This window comes from Hemiscyllium ocellatum, chromosome 35, assembly GCF_020745735.1.
Source record: "Hemiscyllium ocellatum isolate sHemOce1 chromosome 35, sHemOce1.pat.X.cur, whole genome shotgun sequence".
NCBI classification, from domain to species: Eukaryota; Metazoa; Chordata; class Chondrichthyes; order Orectolobiformes; family Hemiscylliidae; genus Hemiscyllium; species Hemiscyllium ocellatum.
The window spans coordinates 4,803,306-4,823,831 of record NC_083435.1 but is presented as its reverse complement, the minus strand read 5'-3'; the positions used below and the strand labels follow the sequence as shown (position 1 = coordinate 4,823,831).

The following is a 20,526-nucleotide window of genomic DNA, read 5'->3' as shown; positions in this document are numbered from 1 at the left end:
GAGTTTCCACATTCTCCCCGTGTCTGCACGGGTTTCCTCCAGGTGCTCTGGTTTCCTCCCGCGATCCAAAGATGCATAGGTAGGTGAATTGGCCATGCTAAATTGCCTGTAGTGATCAGCGATGTGTAGGTCAGGTGCATTAGTCAGGGGTAAGTGTAGAGCAATAGGGTAGGGGAAATGGGTCTGGGTTGGTTACTGTTCAGAGGGTCAGTGGGGACTTGTTGGGCTCAAGGGTCTGTCCCCACAGTGTAGGGATTCTCTGTAACCACAAAGAAGCAGGACACAGAGAATGCTTGCAATGCCAATTCAAATCCTGGTAAATGTTGCATTTCTACACAAACACAAGGTGATATTTCCCATCCAAATGTAAACCCGTTCTGCATTCTCCAGTAGTTCCACATCTCCTCCTGCTCCATGGGACAAACTGAGGCCCCCAGCATCTCATAGGTCTCACCACGTTTCTGAGGGTAGCACCCGCTCCCCACTGAACTGATTGGCCATTGTATACTCATGGCTCCAGAGCCAGGAGCAAGGTGTTGGTGGAGGGGAAGAGACTGAGAGAGCTACATCTAAACTCCCAGGCAATAACTAGGGCCTTGAACGTTGTCCACTGAATGAGAATAGGTAGTAAAGTGTGCAAGATAAAAATCACAAGGTTTTTATTATTTAAAATTACATTTTTCCAAAAAAAAACCCCACGCATAATGCTATTTCTGTGCTGGAAACCAAAACCATCAAACTCTAAAAAATAAAAAAAACTTTGTGCTGAGCTACTCCTGATCTCTCACTGTGCAATGTTGGAAGCCGAATGTCCTGCAGCAACAGTTTAAAATACCCAAATGGCTGTCTGGAAAATAAAATGTATGAAAAGCCAGCAGAAAGACATGGGAACATATTGTTGAATAGATGAGAGCCCGAGGTAGTTTGCTTCCCACGCACCACTCCTCCTTGCCACAAGGTGGCGCGGTTAGCCTGTAGCAGCAAATTGGCATTAAAGTGAAAGCTCAGTTCCAGTCATTCATTCACAACATTATCCCAAGGCACTTCAAACAGGCAGTCACTTGAAAGCTTGAAAGGATTGCAGGAGTTAAGGAAACAGATCCGACTGGATACAATTGAACAATAGAAAGTGTTGGAGGAAGCTGAATGCCTCTTTCCATCCCTTGGACATGACTAAGGGGCTCTGTCTCGAGTTGCTCATGTGGGGTTCCATATTAATCAATGCACAAAGTGCCCCATACATTCCCTAGGGAATTCCTGATGCAACAGACACTGAGCAGCGCTTACCTTAAATTGCAACAACAATTAAGAGGCAGAGAACCCTTCCAATGCAGTTCAAAGCAGTGCATTTCCACACAAACGCAGAGTGATAGTTCCCATCCAAATGTGTACACCCCAGTCTCACATTCTCCAGTGGTTTCTTGTGTTCCTTCCTGCTCCTGGTCATCTGTCCATGGTAAAAACAGCCCACTACTCCAATCCTCCCCCTCACCCACTCCCAACCCAGCCCCCAAACATTCCTTGATAATGTTTCCATGGGGAAGTATTGTACTAACCTTGTACTAATAGCTCGCTCGCCCCTCCATCCACCACATGCCAAAGGTGCTGTGTAAGTGTGTGTTGGAGCACACATTAAAACCTTCCAAAGTGTAGGAAATACAGAGGCAGCTGTGAGGTAGATAAGTGAGTTTGGTGATGTTGGTGATGGGACATTTACAGCAAGCAGGTAGGTCTCCCTGGAGTATGGGAGGCTGAGGGTGACGTTATAGAAGTTTATAAAATCATGACGGGGTTATAGATAAGATGAACTGCAGGTGTCTTTTCCCTTGGAGGGAAAGTTCAAGACTAGGGGGCAGATTTTTAAGGTGAGAGGAGAGGGATTTTAAAAAAGACATGAGGGGCAATTTTACATTTACACAGAGAGGGGTTCGTGTGTGGGATGAACTCTCTGAGGAAGTGGTGGATGTGGACACAGTCACAATATTTAAAAGACATTTGGATAAGGACATGGATGGGACAGGTTTGGAGGGTATAGGCCAGGAGCAGGCAGGTGGGACTAGTTTAGTTTGGGATTGTGTTCAGCATAGACTGGTTGGGCTGAAGGGTCTGTTTCCATGATGTATGACTATGCGGGTCATGGATGGGGTGAATAGCCTAGGTCTTTTCCCCAGGGTAGGGGAGTTAATAACTAGAGGGCACAAGTTTAAGGTCAGAGAAAAAAAGATTTAAAAGGGACCCAAGGGGCAACTCTTTCACCCAGAGGGTGGTGCATGTGTGTAATGAGCTGCCAGAGGAAGTTAGTACAGTTATAATGTTGAAAAGCCACCTGGGTGGGGATATGACTAGGTCAGAGCTGAAAATGTGTTGCTGGTTAAAGCACAGCAGGTTAGGCAGCATCCAAGGAACAGGACCTATATGACTAGGTCAGACTGGGATGTCTGGTTGATGTGGATCAGTTGTACTGAAGTGTTTGAATCCGTGTTGTATGACTCTGTGGAAAATACTAAGTGGATTTGATCCCCCAACCCAGCTAGCTGGGGACAGAGCAGAGCAAGCGTAACACCTCTGACAGGCAGAGAACCGGGAGCAATGAGAAATGAATGAGGCAACGAGATTTAGTTGGGGCAATGGATTTCTGCAGGTATGGTGGATGAGAGGCGAGAGGGGGAGGAAAGTAGACTTTGTCTTCACATCCTGGGCTGGAAGAGAAAGAGAATTGAGGAGGAGCTGTGGCAGTGGGGAAAGAGAGAACGAGCCTGGGTCAGGGGCATTCTCACAAAAACAGCAGTGAGAGCATCCGACTGGAACAGACTGCACTTTCAATACACAAAGGACACATCTAGTGGTTCCACCGATACCTCATTCCCAACGTATCGTGCGTTTAGTAAATTCCGATGATGTTGCTACAGGATCGAGTGCAGGGTGGGTGACTGGGCAATGCCATCACCAGAGACCTGAACAGTTCCAGCAGACAGACAGACGGACAATGCAATGGAAATAGAGAGGCAATCCCAGACTGCAGTTACTGCAGAGTGTCTCACATAAATGCTCCCATTCCAGCTGTGAGAGCAAGGTTTCCTCAGGAAAACCAACATCAAACGCTGTCTATTGCGATGACTGTGCCAACGCCAGTGCTCCCTGGCCCAGCCTCCTGTGCTCAGTGATTCCTGTCAGTTCCAAACTCGAGTGCATTGGCGCAGACACTGGATCAGATTGTCGATACACGCTGCCATCCTGGAAGGGGGCTGTGTACATGCTGGTAACGGCTACCCCATCATACCCCTGGGGGATGAGCGGACTGGGCACTCCTGGCTGGGCAGGCTGCATGGAGAACAGCCCGTACCTGGGCAGTCCCTCGGAATCCTCTCCACCGTGGAACAGTGCCCTCTTCCCTTTCTGACGCCGGTTACAGAACCAAACTCGGACCACCTGTCGAGAGGGGGCGGGGGGGAGAGAGAGAGACACAGATGGGCTTTAACTGACTCTACTGTTACCACCCCCCACCCCCCACCCCAACACAGCCCTGTGAGAGACACACACACACACAGGCTTTAACTGACTGTACTGTTACCCCCACACAGTCCTGAGAGAGGGGGAGCGGGACACACACACGGGCTTTAACTGACTACAGTTACCCCCACAAAGCCCTGAGAGAGAGGGAGAGGGACGGACACACACAGAATTTAACAGACTGTACTGTTACCCCCCACACAGCCCAGAGAGAGAGAGAGAGAGGGAGAAAGAGAGAGACAAACAGAGAGACAGAGAGAGAGACACTCAGAGAGAGACACATGGGCTTTAACCGACTACAGTTACCCCCACACTGCCCTGAGGTGGGGGGAGGGAGACACACACATGGGCTTTAACCGACTGTACAATTACCTCCACACAGCCCTGAGGGGGTTGTTAAACTAGACTCACGTGACCTGTCAAGGAGCAGGGAGGTGAGACAGTGCGCATTTGAAAGTACCAGAGGTTGGCAGGAAGTGAGTAGTGGGGTCATGGGAAAAGAGAATCCTCCCACAGGTTCCTCCCGAATTTGCTGGAATTCAGCAGGTGTGGGACCTGGGAATACAGGCAGCTGCAGGACAGCTCATGGCTGTTGCCATCAGAGGACCCTGGTGACCTAAACCCTCCAATGGATTGGCACATGGTTCTGGGCAAAGGACTGAAGTTTGCAGACTCTCCTACTCTCACCAGACTGCCGGGTCTATCGGAAGGATCTGACACATTTACGGCAACGTTACAAACCCAAACACACCCTTCAATGTCCATCGAGTCCTGCAGTGGGACTTGATCCTTCTAGATCAGAGGGAAGGACTGGACCATTGACCTCAAGATCTCTTACCACTGAGAGAAACCATTATTACAAACAAAACTCAAACTTTCCCAGCTCGACCTTTGAGTATTTGGACCTTCTGTAACTACCAAGTCAATTTCACACCCGGTCTGATCTCCCGAGTGACTGTGGAATGGGAGGTGTTCCATTGAGCTCAGTGAGCTGTCTCTGAAGCTCAGCAGGAGATGGCTCACAGCCTGGGTACTGTAACTGGTGGTACGGTGCAGACAGAGGGAGGAGTAATTGTCAGAAGGGGCATGGGGAAGGTTGAATTGATTGCAATGAATGAAAATACCTTCCAAGGCAGGAAGAAACAAAACCTTTTTTTAAAATCACACATCTAATGGTTGGTTCACTCTATCATCAGATGGAGATATATCTCTGCGCTTGGTTCTCCAATTCCCTCCCTTAAGCCCCTCTCCACCCTCAAAACATAGCCATTGTGTTGGAGAGGGTGCAGAGGGAATTGACCAGGGATTGGGGTGTTGAATGATGTAGAGAGACTACAGGAGACAGGCAGCTAAGTTTAAGGGGTTTGTAAAAGTCACAAAAGTCTTCAATAGTTTCCTCTGACCAGCTCTAGTTTCGCTGAGAGAGGCTCGTAATCAGAAAGGTCTGCTTTAAGGTCATTGGCAAAAAGAAATGATAAATGAATGAATGTCCGACCTGCGATCTGGATTGGGAAGCCTGGTGGGATAGGGAGGGAGGGGAGGAGAAACAGATTCAACAGCAATTTGGAAAAAAATAGAGATTTGTTAAGTCATTTAAAGGGGCAGAATCAAAATAATGAATGCGCTGTTTTGTTTTTCCCAGGGTTGGGGAATCAAGGACTAGAGGACATCAGTTGAAGGTTCCACAGAGGGTGGTACACATAAGGAATGAGCTACCAGCAGAAGTGGTTGAGGCGGGAACATTATCAATACTTAAAAGGCATTTGGAGAAATAGGAAAGGATTAGAAAGACATGGGCCGAGTGCAGGGAAATGGGGATAGCGTGGATGGACATTGTGGTCAGCATGGACTAGTTTGGGCCGAAGGGCCTGTCTCCCTGCTCTAGGACTCTATGACTAACTGACAGGAAAAGAGAAGAGGGGTTCATCTAGGGATACAGGTCTGAGAGCCCAAACAGTCTCTCACAGCATGGTACCATCCTCTGAGGCTTGGTGTCTGGGAAGTTGCTTAACCGTCCTGTGAAGTGCTTTGGGAATGTGGTATTACGTTAGAAAGATGCTACACAAATGCACATTGTTGTTGAAAAAGCCAGAATTCGCCTGTAATTCTCCCACAGTCTCTCTTGGCTCTCAGTACCTCACCCCCCACTGCCACCACGTGACCTTCCTTACATCTTTCTCCAGGATGAGGTTGTCTGCGATTTGGCCAAGTTCCTGAGCGGACGGTTTCGGACACTTCAGGAAGGCGGACTCCAGCGCCTCCCTCAGGTTATTGTCGATACTGGTGCGCTGCTTTCTCTTTCGGCTAGGGGCCAGCCTCTGTTCGATGCTGCACAGCTGCTCAACACAGGAAAGCAGGGGCGTCAAAATGGGTAGCTTAAACATTTTTAAACCAGAGAGAGAGATGTGCATGCAATGTCCACCCTGAAGAGCAAATGAGAAGCCCTCCTGCCCGGTTTGATTGTTCGCAGGTGAACCTTGAAGTAGAAATGTCTGATCAGCTGAGCGACTGTGGTGGGCATCACAACCCCCACCTTTACATGAGGCATACCTGCAATTGGGTGGGGGGGAGAAACAAGGGGGGCAGACAGATTTGACACTCTCTTGCCTCCAACAACAATCCCGAATTACACGAGGATGTACACACGGGATGGGCAAGTAACAACCCTTCGGGCCATCTATCCAATCCTGTACCTGCTCTCGTCAGTTCAGCTGGAAAGGTGGAATTCCCTTGGAGAGCACAGGAGTATCTTCGAAAAAAATAATGATCCGGCTGACATTAAGGAGGAAAGGGGAATACTGTACCGAGTTCTGGACAAGCTCCTTCAGGAAGGGAACCTGGTTGGGGAGATCGCTCCAAGTCGGAGGACTGCTTGAGAGTGTGACCAGGAGCAGGCTGGGATATTGGAAGTCAATGATGAGCCCCATATTGAAAGTAGAGCAGCTTGAGGGGCTGAATGCAGGAGTAATCGACCACTCGCTAATGTTCTTACTATCTATAAATGAGCACTAAACAAATTCAGTATCTGCCCAGCAACCCCCCCCCCCCCCACCCACTTTCACTGCGCTCAGCTTTGGAAACAGATACATTGCCGAACCAGACAGCAGACAGCGACTGACTGACCCACGAGGGGGAAGGTCTGAAAACCCCCCCAGGACACTGCCCTGAGCCCAGTCTGGGGCTCAACATCTTCTTGTTCCATTCGTTCACTGGCCTTTGCAGGAAAGGTCAGAATTTATTACCCTGTCCCTAGTTGCCCCCCTTGAGAAGGTGGGGGTGAGCTGCATTTACTGCCCTGTCCCTAGTTGCCCCCCCTTGAGAAGGTGGGGGTGAGCTGCATTTCCTGCCCCTGTCCCTAGTTGCCCCCCCTTGAGAAGGTGGGGGTGAGCTGCATTTCCTGCCCCTGTCCCTAGTTGCCCCCCCTTGAGAAGGTGGGGGTGAGCTGCCTTCTTGAACCGCTGAAGTCCATGTGCTGTGGGTAGACCCACAATGTCCCTTAGGGAGGGAATTCCAGGATTGGGAGCCAGCCACACTGAAGGAACGGTGAATGGTTTATTTATTCTTTCACAGGCCGTGGGTGTTATAGAGTCAGAGAGACGTACAGCATGGAGACACACCCTTCGGTCCCACTGGTCCATGCTGACCAGACATCCCTACCTAATCTAGTCCCATTTGCCAGCATTTGGCCAACATTCCTCCAAACCCTTCCTGTTCATATCCCCATCCAGATGCTGGTAAAAGTTATGATTGTACCACAATAGACAATAGACAATAGGTGCAGGAGTAGGCCATTCTGCCCTTCGAGCCTGCACCATCATTAAATATGATCATGGCTGATCATCCTTAATCAGTATCCTGTTCCTGCCTTATCTCCATAACCCTTGATTCCATTATCCTTGAGAGCTCTATCCAACTCTTTCTTAAATGAATCCAGAGACTGGGCCTCCACTGCCCTCTGGGGCAGAGCATTCCACACAGCCACCACTCTCTGGGTGAAGAAGTTTCTCCTCATCTCTGTCCTAAATGGTCTACCCCGTATTTTTAAGCTGTGTCCTCTGGTTCGGCACTCACCCATCAGCGGAAACATGCTTCCTGCTGCCAGAGTGTCCAATCCTATCATAATCTTATATGTCTCAATCAGATCCCCTCTCAGTCTTCTAAACTCAAGGGTATACAAGCCCAGTCGCTCCAGTCTTTCAGTGTAAGGTAATCCCGCCATTCCAGAAATTGACCTCGTGAACCTACACTGCACCCCCTCAATAGCCAGAATGTCTTTCCTCAAATTTGGAGACCAGAACTGCACACAGTACTCCAGGTGCGGTCTCACCAGGGCCCTGTACAGCTGCAAAAGAACGTCTTTGCTTCTATACTCAATCCCTCTTGTTATGAAGGCCAGCATGCTATTAGCCTTCTTCACTACCTGCTGTGCCTGCATGCTTACCTTCATTGACTGGTGTACAAGAACACCCAGATCTCTCTGTACTGCCCCTTTACCTAAATTGATTCCATTGAGGTAGTAATCTGCCTTCCTGTTCTTGCCACCAAAGTGGATAACCATACATGTATCCACATTAAACTGCATCTGCCATGCATCTGACCACTCACCTAACTTGTCCAGGTCACTCTGTAATCTCCTAACATCCTCATCACATTTCACCCTGCCACCCAGCTTTGTATCATCAGCAAATTTGCTAATGTTATTACTAATACCATCTTCTATATCATTAACATATATTGTAAAAAGCTGCAGTACCAGAACTGATCCCTGCGGTACCCCACTTGTCACTGCCTGCCATTCTGAAATGGAGCTGTTTATCACTACTCTTTGTTTCCTATCAGCCAACCAACTTTCAATCCAAGTTAGTACTTTGCCCCCAATACCATGCGCCCTAATTTTGCTCACTAAAAGTTTGCTCACTAGGCAGTACCAGCCTCCACCACTTCCTCTGGCAGCTCATTCCATTCCTCTGTGTGAAAGTATTGCCTCTTAGGCCCCTTTTATGTCTTTCCCCTCTCACCCTAAACCTATCCCCTCTAGTTTTAGACTCCCCCACCCCAGGGAAAAGACTTTGTCTATTTATCCTATCCATGCCCCTCATGATTTTATAAACCTCTATAAGGTCACCCCTCAGCCTCTATCACTCCAGGGAAATTTGCAGCCCAGTCCAAATTGCCCTTGTCAGAAGGCAATTACAGTCAACCGCATTTACCGCGGGGTCCGAAGTCCCACATGGGCCATACCAGGCTAAAGACAGCAGATTTCTGTCTGTGGAGGGACATGAGGATATAGGTGAGAGAGAGCTGGAGGGACACATACATCTGCCTGCTCCCCTTGTCCTTCAGAAAAAAACGTGTGTATCGGCCAGCTATTTGACTAAGAGGTGCGTCGCCGAGACATCCTGCTGTGTGCCAAGGAGGCTGCAGGTTTGGGAGGTGCTGACGGGAGGCTTTTAGGTGAAGAGTTGATTAGAGTGGGGTTTGGGTGACGTCGGTGAGTGAGCCCAGGGAAAGCTGGCAGTGCCCTCCCTTCCCACTCACCTCTTGAAAGTTCTCGGTGTCATTAGCCTCCTCCAGCCACCGCTGCAGTAGGGGCTTCAGCTTGCACATGTTCTTGTAGCTCAGCTGCAGGGCTTCGAACCTGCAGATGGTGGTCTGGCTGAACATCCTGCCTGGAGGGAAAGCAGAAAGAACGGGTTTGAGAACCAGCTGGCCCCTTCCTCTGGAGTGTCTCCAGTGAGTGGCACTCTCCCCTCCCAGTCTCGAGGCTCCAGCCTCTGCTGGCAGATTCAGGAGAGACCCTCCCCAGGAGCAGCACTGAGGGAGACTCACACTCACTCCCCAACACCACATTGGAGCCCAGAGCTCCACCCAAGCCTGGACATCCAGCGTTTCCGCCTCAACCCCTGGGTCATTGGGACACTCGCTGTGGGATCCTGCTACTCAAAACCACTGACCTGTTTCCTTCGATCAGGAGCAGGGAGCAGGGATCATGGATTCCCGAGTCCAGACAGTGGCCACCAAACTGACCGATGGCCGTCACTGAGTAAACCCCCCTCACATTAAACAGAAGGACATGGTGTACCGAGGCTGGGATTCAGCAGTGGCCCAGGATAGGACACCACTCCACTGTCAACACCATCAGGGCTGTGGGTGGAGGGATGGATGCAGAGAGAGAGAAGGAAAGAGAGAGAGAGAAAAGGAAAGAGCGAGAGAGAAAGAGATAGAGAGAAAGGGAGAGAAAGAGAGAACGAGAAAGAGAGCATGTACAAAACAGAGGGGGGGGGGGCGGAGGGGGAGAGAGAGAGGGAGAGAGAGCAGTGTCTGGGCTGTCATTTTGCTGCATCAACCTCTCAATGGAGACCCCTGTATCCAGATTGTGGGAGACTTTGCCCACACACACACACATCACTTAAAGCCTCTGCTCCCACCACCACCCATCTATCCCCCTCCCCTTCCTCCTTACTGCTGCAGCACACATTCCCACAGGGCACTGGGTGAGATAGGACAGCCTCAGTACACCCCTGGGTTAGCTCCACCTCAGGCAATGAATTGGCCTCAGCCCCATCACACATGGAGCAATGAGGGAGGGGTTGGGGAGAGGATAGAAAGGGTCACCTGGGAAGTTCCCCCCAACCCATGCCTGAATCCTATCCCAACAAGGTCAGAGCACAGCAGGCAAGCACTCACTGCAGTTCCCTTCATGGATGAATAGTGAGGACACTGGCCAGCAGCTGGCTGGGGCAGGACCAGGCCTGATTTCTCAAGGCTGAAAAATGCGTTGCTGGAAAAGCGCAGCAGGTCAGGCAGCATCAAAGGAGCAGGAGAATCGACGTTTCCGGCATCAGGCCTTGCTCCTTGGATGCTGCCTGACCTGCTGCGCTTTTCCAGCAACACATTTTTCAGCTCTGATCTCCAGCATCTGCAGTCCTCACTTTCTCCTAGCGGATTTCGCAAGGGACGGGATCGAAATGTGAGAAGGTTTCTCTAAAGCTGGCTTGGCTGTCAGTGAGGTCTGACTGAGTGTGGTTCGGGTCACTGTGTTATAGAGAGGACAGAGGCACCAGGCTGGGTGCAGGCTCAGCTAATGAGGATTCGACCAGAAATGGACGATGTCCAAGTCAGACGGTGAGCCCTTTCTCCCAGAAGGAAAGGTGCTGGAAGAGGGATCTAAGCAAGGTTATTCAAATTCAGAAAGATTTCGATAAGAGTGGTACAGAGGAAGAGGCTGTCAATATAAAACAGTCAGCAACAAATCCAGAGGCTGCTTCTGAATTTCCAAAAGCGCGAGGAGAACATGGAAGTTGTTCCTGCACCAAATGGATGAAGGAAATCAGTCACGGATTATCGAAGGGGATGCTACAGAAGGATGTGATGGAGAAGGAAAGACAGACAGACTGGGCTTTTGCCCGAAATGTCAATTCTCCTGCTCCTCGCATGCTGCCTGACCCCTGTACTTTTCCAGCGCCACTCTAATCTAGACCCTGTCTGTATGTCACGTCAGCCCTAGTTACACTGGTCAGTTCAAATGCCGTTGTGTTATAATGACAGTTTCCAGGCTATTATCATTTTATGAGGAGGAGAGACAGACACAGACACAGACACACAAAGTGGGTAAGTCTGCATGACTCAGGGCCAATCATCACTTTAAACCTGGAGTCAGAGATGGAGTGTGACAGGCTGGGCTGGGTTTCAGGTTACTGATGGGTAGGACAGAAGCCATCAAGGCCTGTGCTTAAGGGTCTGTTGATGTTGTTGCATGTCTGTTATATTCAGTGATTTATTTTACAAGTTAGTCCAGACAAAGCAAAGGAACCTAACTCTGGATTAACATCGATTCCCACAATTCACTTGAAGTTGTGAATATATAGAAACGTAACCACAATCTTTTTAAAAAAACATAGAATCCCTGCAGTGTGGTAGTAGGCCATTTGGCCCATCAAGTCAATGCTAACCCTCTGAAGGGCATCCCACCCAGACCCACTCCCCTACCATAACTCTGCATTTCTCACAGCTAACCCACCTAGCCTGCACACTACGGGCAATTTAGCACAGCCAATCCACCCAACCTGCTCATCTCCGGACTGTGGGAGGAAACTCGTGCAGACACAGGGAGAACATACAAATTCCACACAGACAAGCCCCAGGAGGCTGAAATTGAGCTAGGGTCCCTTGGTGCTGTGAGGCAGCAGTGCTAACCACCGAGCTACCAGACCCAGGGCTATGTTTGACAGCTTCATGATTGTTAGATGTCGATGAGGAAAGATGGGGGGGAGGCTTGAGTGGAGCAGAAAGGCCAAAGTTGGACAGGATGGGCCTCTTCCCGGGCTGTGTTTTCCACTCAACCCATTTCCAGGAGCAAAAAGTGCAGGGCTTTTAAAAATATTGCAACAGAAGCAAGCGTATCATAGGCCGTGATCTAATCACTTGGGCCAGGACTCACTCCGTTCAGAAGTTAAGTCTACGACGATATTAAAGTCTCTAACTCACTTCTATTTTTTTCAAAATGGAATTAGATTCTCTCGAGAGGCACCGTCAGCCCACAACTGACACCAAAGTAGAAGATTCTCACCAAAAGGAGACCAGTTTAACAGTCACCACCTCCCCCCAGCTGCTTTTTATTTAAATATATTCTCCTGAATCCTTCTTGAAATCCAGCTCCATCGAACACGTCTCGGACCCACCGTACAGAGCTCCCAGGGCCAGGCCCACCTCAGCCTGTGTGAACCCCAGAATAATCCGCTTCTTCTTCAGTTCTTTAGCAAACTGCTCCAAATCCTCGGAAGTGGGTGCCTCCTACAGCATCAAACAGCAAAGAAAAAATGAGAAGGAAAAGTTACCAGCTGTTACTGCTCTGCTGTTAAATCACTACACACTTTCTCCCTCACAGGACGGTTCACCTCGGCCCAGCTTTCCCAACGGAGTGGACAAGTTGCCAATTGTACTTGGAGTATCCATCCCTATAATTCCCCCCCACCCTCAATCGGCTGACTTCAGTCCTTCCTAAACAAACCCACAGAGCAAGGAGAAACCATTGGACACTCAGTGAGCCAAGTGGCCCCCTTCTTACAGTAAGCCATCACAAATGGATGATAGGGGTCTTAAATTGCACTTTTCACAGCTCCTTCCTAAGCATTTCTGAACTGACAGCCAGACTGCTGCGACCACTAGGACTCATAACAGCACACAAACCAACGGCCACCCTCAGACAACAACTCACCAGGACAAAGGATCCGATACCCAGCATGAGCAAAACCAACGTAGTGTACAAAATCCCATGGAAGGACTGCACAAAACACTACATAGGACAAACAGGAAGACAGCTAACAACCCGCATCCATGAACACCAACTAGCCACGAAACGACACAACCAGCTATCCCTAGTAGCCATACACTCAGATGACAAACAACACAAATTCGATTGGGACAACACCACTATTATAGGGCAGGCCAAAGAGAGAACAGCCAGGGAATTCCTAGAGGCATGGCACTCATCCACAAATTCTATCAACAGACACATCGACATAGACCCTATATACCGGCCACTGCAGCGGACAGCAACTGACAACCGGAAGCGGCAGATTCAAACCAGTATAAATGCCGGAGGAATCAGCACAGAAGCGCTTCACAGGAGGCTCACAAGCACTGAAGATGTCACCTAGAAAGGGGACAAAACATTTGCAACAAAAACTCCCAGCTCGGCGAACAGAACCACAGCAACGAGCACCCGAGCTACAAATCTTCGCACAAACTTTGAGCTCCTTCCTAACCCCAGACACAAAAACTATTATAATGTAGGAAACTAATTCCGCACAAAAAGTCTTCACAAAACAACAATGAGATGATCATCAGGTCATCTGTTGCCCGATGTTTGTCGGGTTTTATATAAATCAGAGAGAGAGTCACCATTTATTTTAGAGCAAATGCCTCAAGCCCAGACCGCAGGCAAACCTGATTAACTTCAACACTTGTGTAAAGCAGAAAGATTTCCTCTCAAAGTCCCAAAGCATTCAAAATGTATCTACCTCAGCATCAAGCCCACTGAACCACTGTCCTCTGGCAATGCAGTCCCTCAAAAATTCAAAATCCTCAAATGTTTTTCACCCCCCAAAGAGAGAAAATGCTGGAAAATCTCAGCAGATCTGGCAGCATCTGTAAGGAGAGAAAAGAGCTTTGACAAAGGGTCAGTTAGACTCGAAACGTCAGCTCTTTTCTCTCCTTACAGCTGCTGCCAGACCTGCTGAGATTTTCCAGCATTTTCTTTTTTTGGTTTCGGATTCCAGCATCCGCAGTAATTTGTTTTTATCCAGTATTTCACCCCCCCTTGGTCTGAAATGGCTGACCCCTGCTCTGACCCAGGATCTCTATGACCAGACTCTTCAGTTGGGAGGACAATTTCTCAGTCTTTGTCTGTCTCTCTGTCCTGTCCTATATTTCAAACAGTTCAGCTCTCACACTCCTGACCTCTAGGCGCAGAGGGCTAGTCCACACACCCACTCACTGGAAACCACCCTGGCACTCACCCTCACTGGTCAAACTGTCTCACACACTCTCTTGAGTACACCCTTCCTCAGGTGTGGAGATAATTGTAAAAATGAAAGGCCATTCAGCCCACTATGTACATACTGGATTTTCAATGAGCAACTCAAGCTGGTAAACATGCCTCCCATAGCCCAGTCAATTTCTCTTCCAATTATAACCCAATCCTTTCCTAAAAGCCTGGACTCTTTGCATACTGTCCTGTAGAACCGAGCCACTCGGTGTGAAAATCATCTTCGAGGAGAAAGTGAGGACTGCAGATGCTGGAGATCAGAGCTGAAAATATGTTGCTGGAAAAGCGCAGCAGGTCAGGCAGCATCCAAGGAGCAGGAGAATCGACGTTTCGGGCATGAGCCCGAAGAAGGGTTCATGCCCGAAACATCGATTCTCCTGCTCCTTGGATGCTGCCTGACCTGCTGCACTTTTCCAGCAACACATTTTTAGCTGTGAAAATCATCTTCCCCAGTGATAACTCTAGTTCTCTTTCATCTTAAATCTCGCTCACCGGCTCCTCCACCATTCCAATCACGGGGAATGTTCTCACTATCCACTCTCTCCAGAACCTCCCTGATGCTGAATGTCAAACCTCCTCCTGACTACCCTTCTCTGTGGAGAAGCTCACCTCTTCCAAAATATCCATGCAACTAACTCGCTGTAAATCTTTTGTGCACCCTTTTCCCAAAGTTTTCCTTCCCAAAGTGTGGCACCCAGAACTGGTCAGTGTAATCCAGCAGAAGCTGAACTGGGGCCTCAGTACAGGTCACCATAACTGGCAGAAAAGCAAAATACTGCTGATGCTGGAAATCTGAACCGAACTCCAAGAATGCTGGAGAAACTCAGCAGCCCCATGGCAGAGCGAACATTTCGACTTTAAAACGGAAGACCCGTCACGCTGGAACTGGAGAGAGTGAGGACTGCAGATGCTGGAGATCAGAGCTGAAAATGTGTTGCTGGAAAAGCGCAGCAGGTCAGGCAGCACTGGAACTGGAAACAGTCACTCTGTTTCCCTCTCCACAGACGCTGCCAGACCTGCTGAGTTCCTCCAGCATTTTCAAAACTTCCTTTAGAACATAGAACATAGAAAAATACAGCACAGTACAGGCCCTTTGGCCCTCGATGTTGCGCCGACCCAAGCCCACCTAACCTACACTAGACCACTATCCTCCATATGCCTATCCAATGCCTGTTTAAATGCCCATAAAGAGGGAGAGTCCACCACTGATACTGGTAGGGCATTCCATGAACTCACGACTCGCTGAGTAAAGAATCTACCCCTAACATCTGTCCTATACCTACCACCCCTTAATTTAAAGCTATGCCCCCTCGTAATAGCTGACTCCATACGTGGAAAAAGGTTCTCATGGTCAACCCTATCTAAATCCCTAATCATCTTGTACACCTCTATCAAGTCACCCCTAAACCTTCTTTTCTCCAATGAAATTAGCCCCAAGTGCCTCAGCCTTTCCTCATACGATCTTCCTACCATTCCAGGCAACATCCTGGTAAACCTCCTCTGCACCCGTTCCAATGCCTCCACATCCTTCCTATAGTATGGCGACCAAAACTGCACACAATACTCCAGATGCGGCCGCACCAGAGTCTTATACAACTGCAACATAACCTCAGGACTCCGGAACTCAATTCCTCTACCAATAAAAGCCAGTACACCATATGCCTTCTTCACAGCACTATTTACCTTGGTGGCAACTTTCAGAGATCTGTGTACATGGACACCAAGATCCCTCTGCTCATCCACACTACCAAGTATCCGACCATTAGCCCAGCACTCCATCTTCTTGTTACTCTTACCAAAGTGAATCACTTCACACTTAGCTACATTGAACTCCATTTGCCACCTTTCTACCCGGCTCTGCAGCTTATCTATATCCCGCTGTAACCTGCCACATCCTTCCTCACTGTCAACAACTCCACCGACTTTCGTATCATCCGCAAACTTGCTCACCCAACCCTCTAGCCCCATCTCCAGGTCATTTATAAAAATGACAAACAGCAATGGTCCCAAAACAGATCCTTGCAGAATACCGCTGGTAGTAAGACAGCTCTCACTTGATTGATTGATTGTCCATTGTACTGAAATACACTGAAAAGCTTTGTTTCTGAGCAGGCTGAGCCGAGTGAACACGGATGGAGAGATCAGAAAGACTTAGATAGAGACATTGCACAGGGCGGGCGCTAGGCAACATTAGCAAGGTCAGCCGAAATTAATGCTGTCTTTAAAAATTCAGACCCCTGCTGTGGGTTGGTTAGTTTTACCCGAGCAACTGTGTGAGGCCCGAGATCCAAATGGTACAGCTGGCTGTCTCTGCACCTGTATGTGTCTACACAGGGAGGGTTCTCAGCGTTGTTACATAGAGCAAGGAGGGTAAAGACCAGAGACAGGGACCAAAGTTCACTGTCAAACCATTCCATATCGGCTTCAGACATGAGCCAGCATGCTCCCGAGTCAGGGAACGTGTAGCTGACACGGATCCCAGGCCGACAATCCCAGTGCTGGACCCCTCCCCCCAAGGTGTGGTCGCACTGTTGGGTGGTGCTGGAGTTAAAGGTCACACCACACCAGATTATAGTCCACCAGGTTTGTTTGGAAGCTTTGATGCATCACGTTAACCCACCTTCCCACAGTGAATCCCTGTACACCGAGCCAGACAACATTGTGATAAATAAACTCCAGCCTCATTCGGAGCCGGGACCAGGCCAAGGAGAGGGCAGCTGGAACCCCCCCACCACCACCACCCCAGCTTTGTACCATGTGTCTAGCACATCCAGCCGCAGCCACGTTTCTCCAGCACCTTCCAAACCTGCAGCACGGTCACTCTCTCTCCAAGGTGTACTGCAGAAATCACTGACAGCACCTTCCACACCCACAACCCACCTAAAAAGGCAGCAGATATATGGGAACTCTAACCCCCTCCCACCACCCTGACATGGAAATATATCACTGTTCCCTCAGTGTAACCGGGTCACAGTCCTGGAATTCCCTCCCTCATTGTGGCTCACCCTCCCCCCAGGGGACTGCAGTGGTTCAAGGGGGCAACACTTCATCTTCCCAAAGGGAGAGTCAATCAGCAAACCGTGAACAAATAAACAGAACACTGATTTAAAAATTAACAGCGAATGTAGCCCACTAGTGATTCCCTAACTGGGGAAACCCACCTGTCAGTCTATCTCTTTCAGCATTTTATAAGTTTTAATGAGATCACCTCTCAGTCTTTGAAACTTTCAGAGACCCATTTTGTTCAGTTTCTCTTCATAGTCCAGTCCTGCCAGCCCGAGAACAAATCTGGCGAATCCGACATTGCCCTCCCTCAATGACAATAATATTGTTCTTGAGATAAAGAGACCAAAACTCGCAAGGATTTCATTTCGCTTCGGATCGGACAGTGTAGCACCTCTGAGAGTGTAGCACTCACACTGCCCTGCACTTGGGAGAATCAGCCTGGGCTCTGTCTCCCTAGCTCCGGAGACCAAAAGTCCCACAACACCAGGTTATAGTCCAACAGGTTTTATTGGAAACCACCTGATGAAGGAGCGTCGCTCCGAAAGCTAGTGCTTCCAATTAAACCTGTTGGACGATACCCTGGTGTTGTGTGATTTTATTTTAAACTTTAGGCACCCCAGCCCAACACCGGCAGCTCCAAATCCTATCTCCAGAGAAAGGCTCAAAACACACAATTGTCTGACTTCGAAGCAAGAGCAAAGTCTGTCAGAATAGAAAATCTGGTCAAATTCCCTTCCCACAACTAACACCCCCCTCCCTCAGACACATACCCCCCCTCCCTCCGTCCCAAACAAAATCACTAGAAATATAGTTGGAATGTGAATCAATTGTCTTTAAATTCCTCTCCTCCCTGCCCCCACTCCTGACCCCAGACAGACAGACAGCTAAGTCGCAGGTAAAATTCCAGAAAAGAGAAAAAAAAACTTTGAAATTCACCCCCTTTCTCAAAGGGAGCTGAAATGTTGGACTCGACATCACAAACACAGTGTCCAGCCCCTGACTGACTGTATTTCAGACATGGCATCATCTACTCCCTTAGAGGGGAAATACATCTCAAAAAGCCTTGACTTCCATTGGGACTCTGTAAGGCTCTCTCTACAGTGACCAGTCAGCCCAGATCTCACTACATCCTACAACCCCCCCTCCCCCTCCCCTTTCGTTTTGGGTTGGATCTCACAAACCTCCAGGCTTTGATTCACTTGTGGAAGGTGGGTGCCTGGGCCCAGCAGTTACTGCCCATCCCTAGTTGCCCCCTTGAAAAGGTTAATTGCCTTCTTGAACTGTGAGGGGGAGGGGGAAGGGGGAGGGGGAGGGGGAAAGGGTGGAGAAGTGGAGGTAGATGGGGAAGGGGTGGAGAGGGAGGGGGAAGGAGGGAAGGGGTGGTGAGGGAGGGGGAAGGGGTGGTGAGGGAGGGGGAAGGGGTGATGAGGGAGGGGGAAGGAGGGAAGGGATGGTGAGGGAGGAGGGAAGGAGGGAAGGGGTGGTGAGGGAGGGGGAAGGGGTGGTGAGGGAGGGGGAAGGGGTGATGAGGGAGGGGGAAGGGGAAGGGGTGATGAGGGAGGGGGAAGGGGTGATGAGGGAGGGGGAAGGGGTGATGAGGGAGGGGGAAGGGGTGATGAGGGAGGGGGAAGGAGGGAAGGGGTGGTGAGGGAGGGGGAAGGGGTGGTGAGGGAGGGGGAAGGAGGGAAGGGGTGATGAGGGAGAGGGAAGGGGTGGTGAGGGAGGGGGGAAGGGGTGGTGAGGGAGGGGGGAAGGGGTGGTGATGGAGGGGGAAGGAGGGAAGGGGTGATGAGGGAGGGGGAAGGGGTGATGAGGGAGGGGGAAGGGGTGATGAGAGAGGGGGAAGGAGGGAAGGGGTGGTGAGGGAGGGGGGAAGGGGTAGAGGGGAAGGGGGTGGGGAGAGGGATAAGGGAAGCGGAAAGAGTCTAAGGGGAGAGGTTTCGGGAGCTGCCCCACGCCGATGCTCACTCACCTCGGGCTCAGTGTCCGGGAGGGTCCCCTCCGCCTCCTCCTGCCGCCTCTCCGGGCTCCGGGGCTGTTCTCCCGGGGGATCCCGAGCTGGGGGCTCCGGCTGTGGGCACAGGGCAGGTTGCCCAGGCAGAGGGTAGCAGCAGGAAGGGCCGGGAGGGGGAATCCTCCAGCCAGGCTGCAGCGCCGGGGAGGGGGATTTGACCTCAGGACCCGGCTGGGGGGCTCTCCCCCTGGGGTACCCCTCGCTGCTGCTGCTGGGGGGCAGTCCGGCTGGCCAGCCCTCGGGGTACCAGGGGGTCACCATCCTGCTGGGCTCCCTGAACGGCCTCAGGTAGTGATCCCCTGACAGAGGGAAAGCAGGGCCGGCCGGCAGAGTGGCCGCGCTGCTGCTGCTGCTGCAGTGCCCAGGCTGGGAGCTGGGATCAGCCCAAACTGCCCTGTCCATCCTGAAGTGAGCAGGGAGCACTCAATGCCTCAGTGTTCCCCCTCCCCCCAGGGACAGGACGGGGGTGGGGGTGGGGGTGGAGGTGAATACACACCCTCCCTGACTGCAGCCCCCTCCCTCCGTCCTGTTGGGAAAATCCGGCCTCACTCAGGGTTTCTTATGTAAATCCGGAGGCCACTGCTTCACTCCAATCTCTCTCTCTCTCTCTCAGTGACCCTGCCCCATCCCCTACCTTCCGGGGGGAGGGTGAGAGGAGACAGTCAATGGTCCAGGGCTCCCCTGGTATCTCACCCTATCCACAACCCTCTCACTCCCCAACTCACTCCCCTGTCCAATCCTCCCCCTGCCCCAGTCCACTCCCTCTCCTCACCCCATCCTTGCCCACCCCTGTCCTTGACCTTGCCCTCCCCAACTTTCCCTAACCCTCATGTCTCTGCCTAACTTCCTCTCCCAACAGCCTCTGCTCCCACAACACCTTCCCCCTCTCCCTCACTGCTCTCCCCATCCTCCCCCTCCCCCTCGCCCCCCCCCCTCACTATGTTAAAGAAGGGGAGGGGGATGATAATGTCTCCATGTGTGACCTGATCCTCAATTTGACTCAAACTTGAACAAGTGTTGCCGGGGCTGAAAAAGTCAAAGTCAAGACGTGGAAATCATTGGGGAGCTGTCTCCACATGGCCCTCAGTCTGACCCCACCCCACACAGTCCCCTCCCTGAACCTCCCTCTCCCCCCACAGAGCCCCTTCCCTGACCCTCACTCTCCCCCCACACAGCCCACTCCCTGACCCTCACTCTCCCCCCACACAGCCCACTCCCTGACCCTCACTCTCTGCCCACACAGCCCACTCCCTGACCCTCACTCCCCCCACAAAGTTTCTTCCATGACCCTCACTCCCCCCACACAGCCCCCTCCCTGACCCTCAATCTCCCCCCACACAGCCCCCTCCCTGAACCTCCCTCTCCCCCCACAGAGCACCCTCCCTGACCCTCACTCTCTCCTTTCACAGCCCCTTCCCTGACCCTCCCCCTCCCCCCACACAACCCC

At 50.8% G+C, this 20,526-nt stretch overlaps 1 protein-coding gene across 1 annotated transcript; it reads right to left on the bottom strand.

The window, feature by feature from the left end:
* Positions 1-3,105: 3,105 nt before the first annotated feature.
* On the bottom strand, positions 3,106-19,481 carry LOC132832927 (POU domain, class 5, transcription factor 3-like). The gene is made up of 5 exons (XM_060851169.1): positions 19,038-19,481; positions 12,192-12,303; positions 9,049-9,179; positions 5,682-5,846; positions 3,106-3,429 (listed from the first exon to the last, which is right to left on the bottom strand). Exons 1-5 carry the CDS (start codon positions 19,479-19,481, stop codon positions 3,106-3,108), a joined length of 1,176 nt encoding a protein of 391 aa, XP_060707152.1.
* Between the last annotated feature and the right edge of the window lie 1,045 nt (positions 19,482-20,526).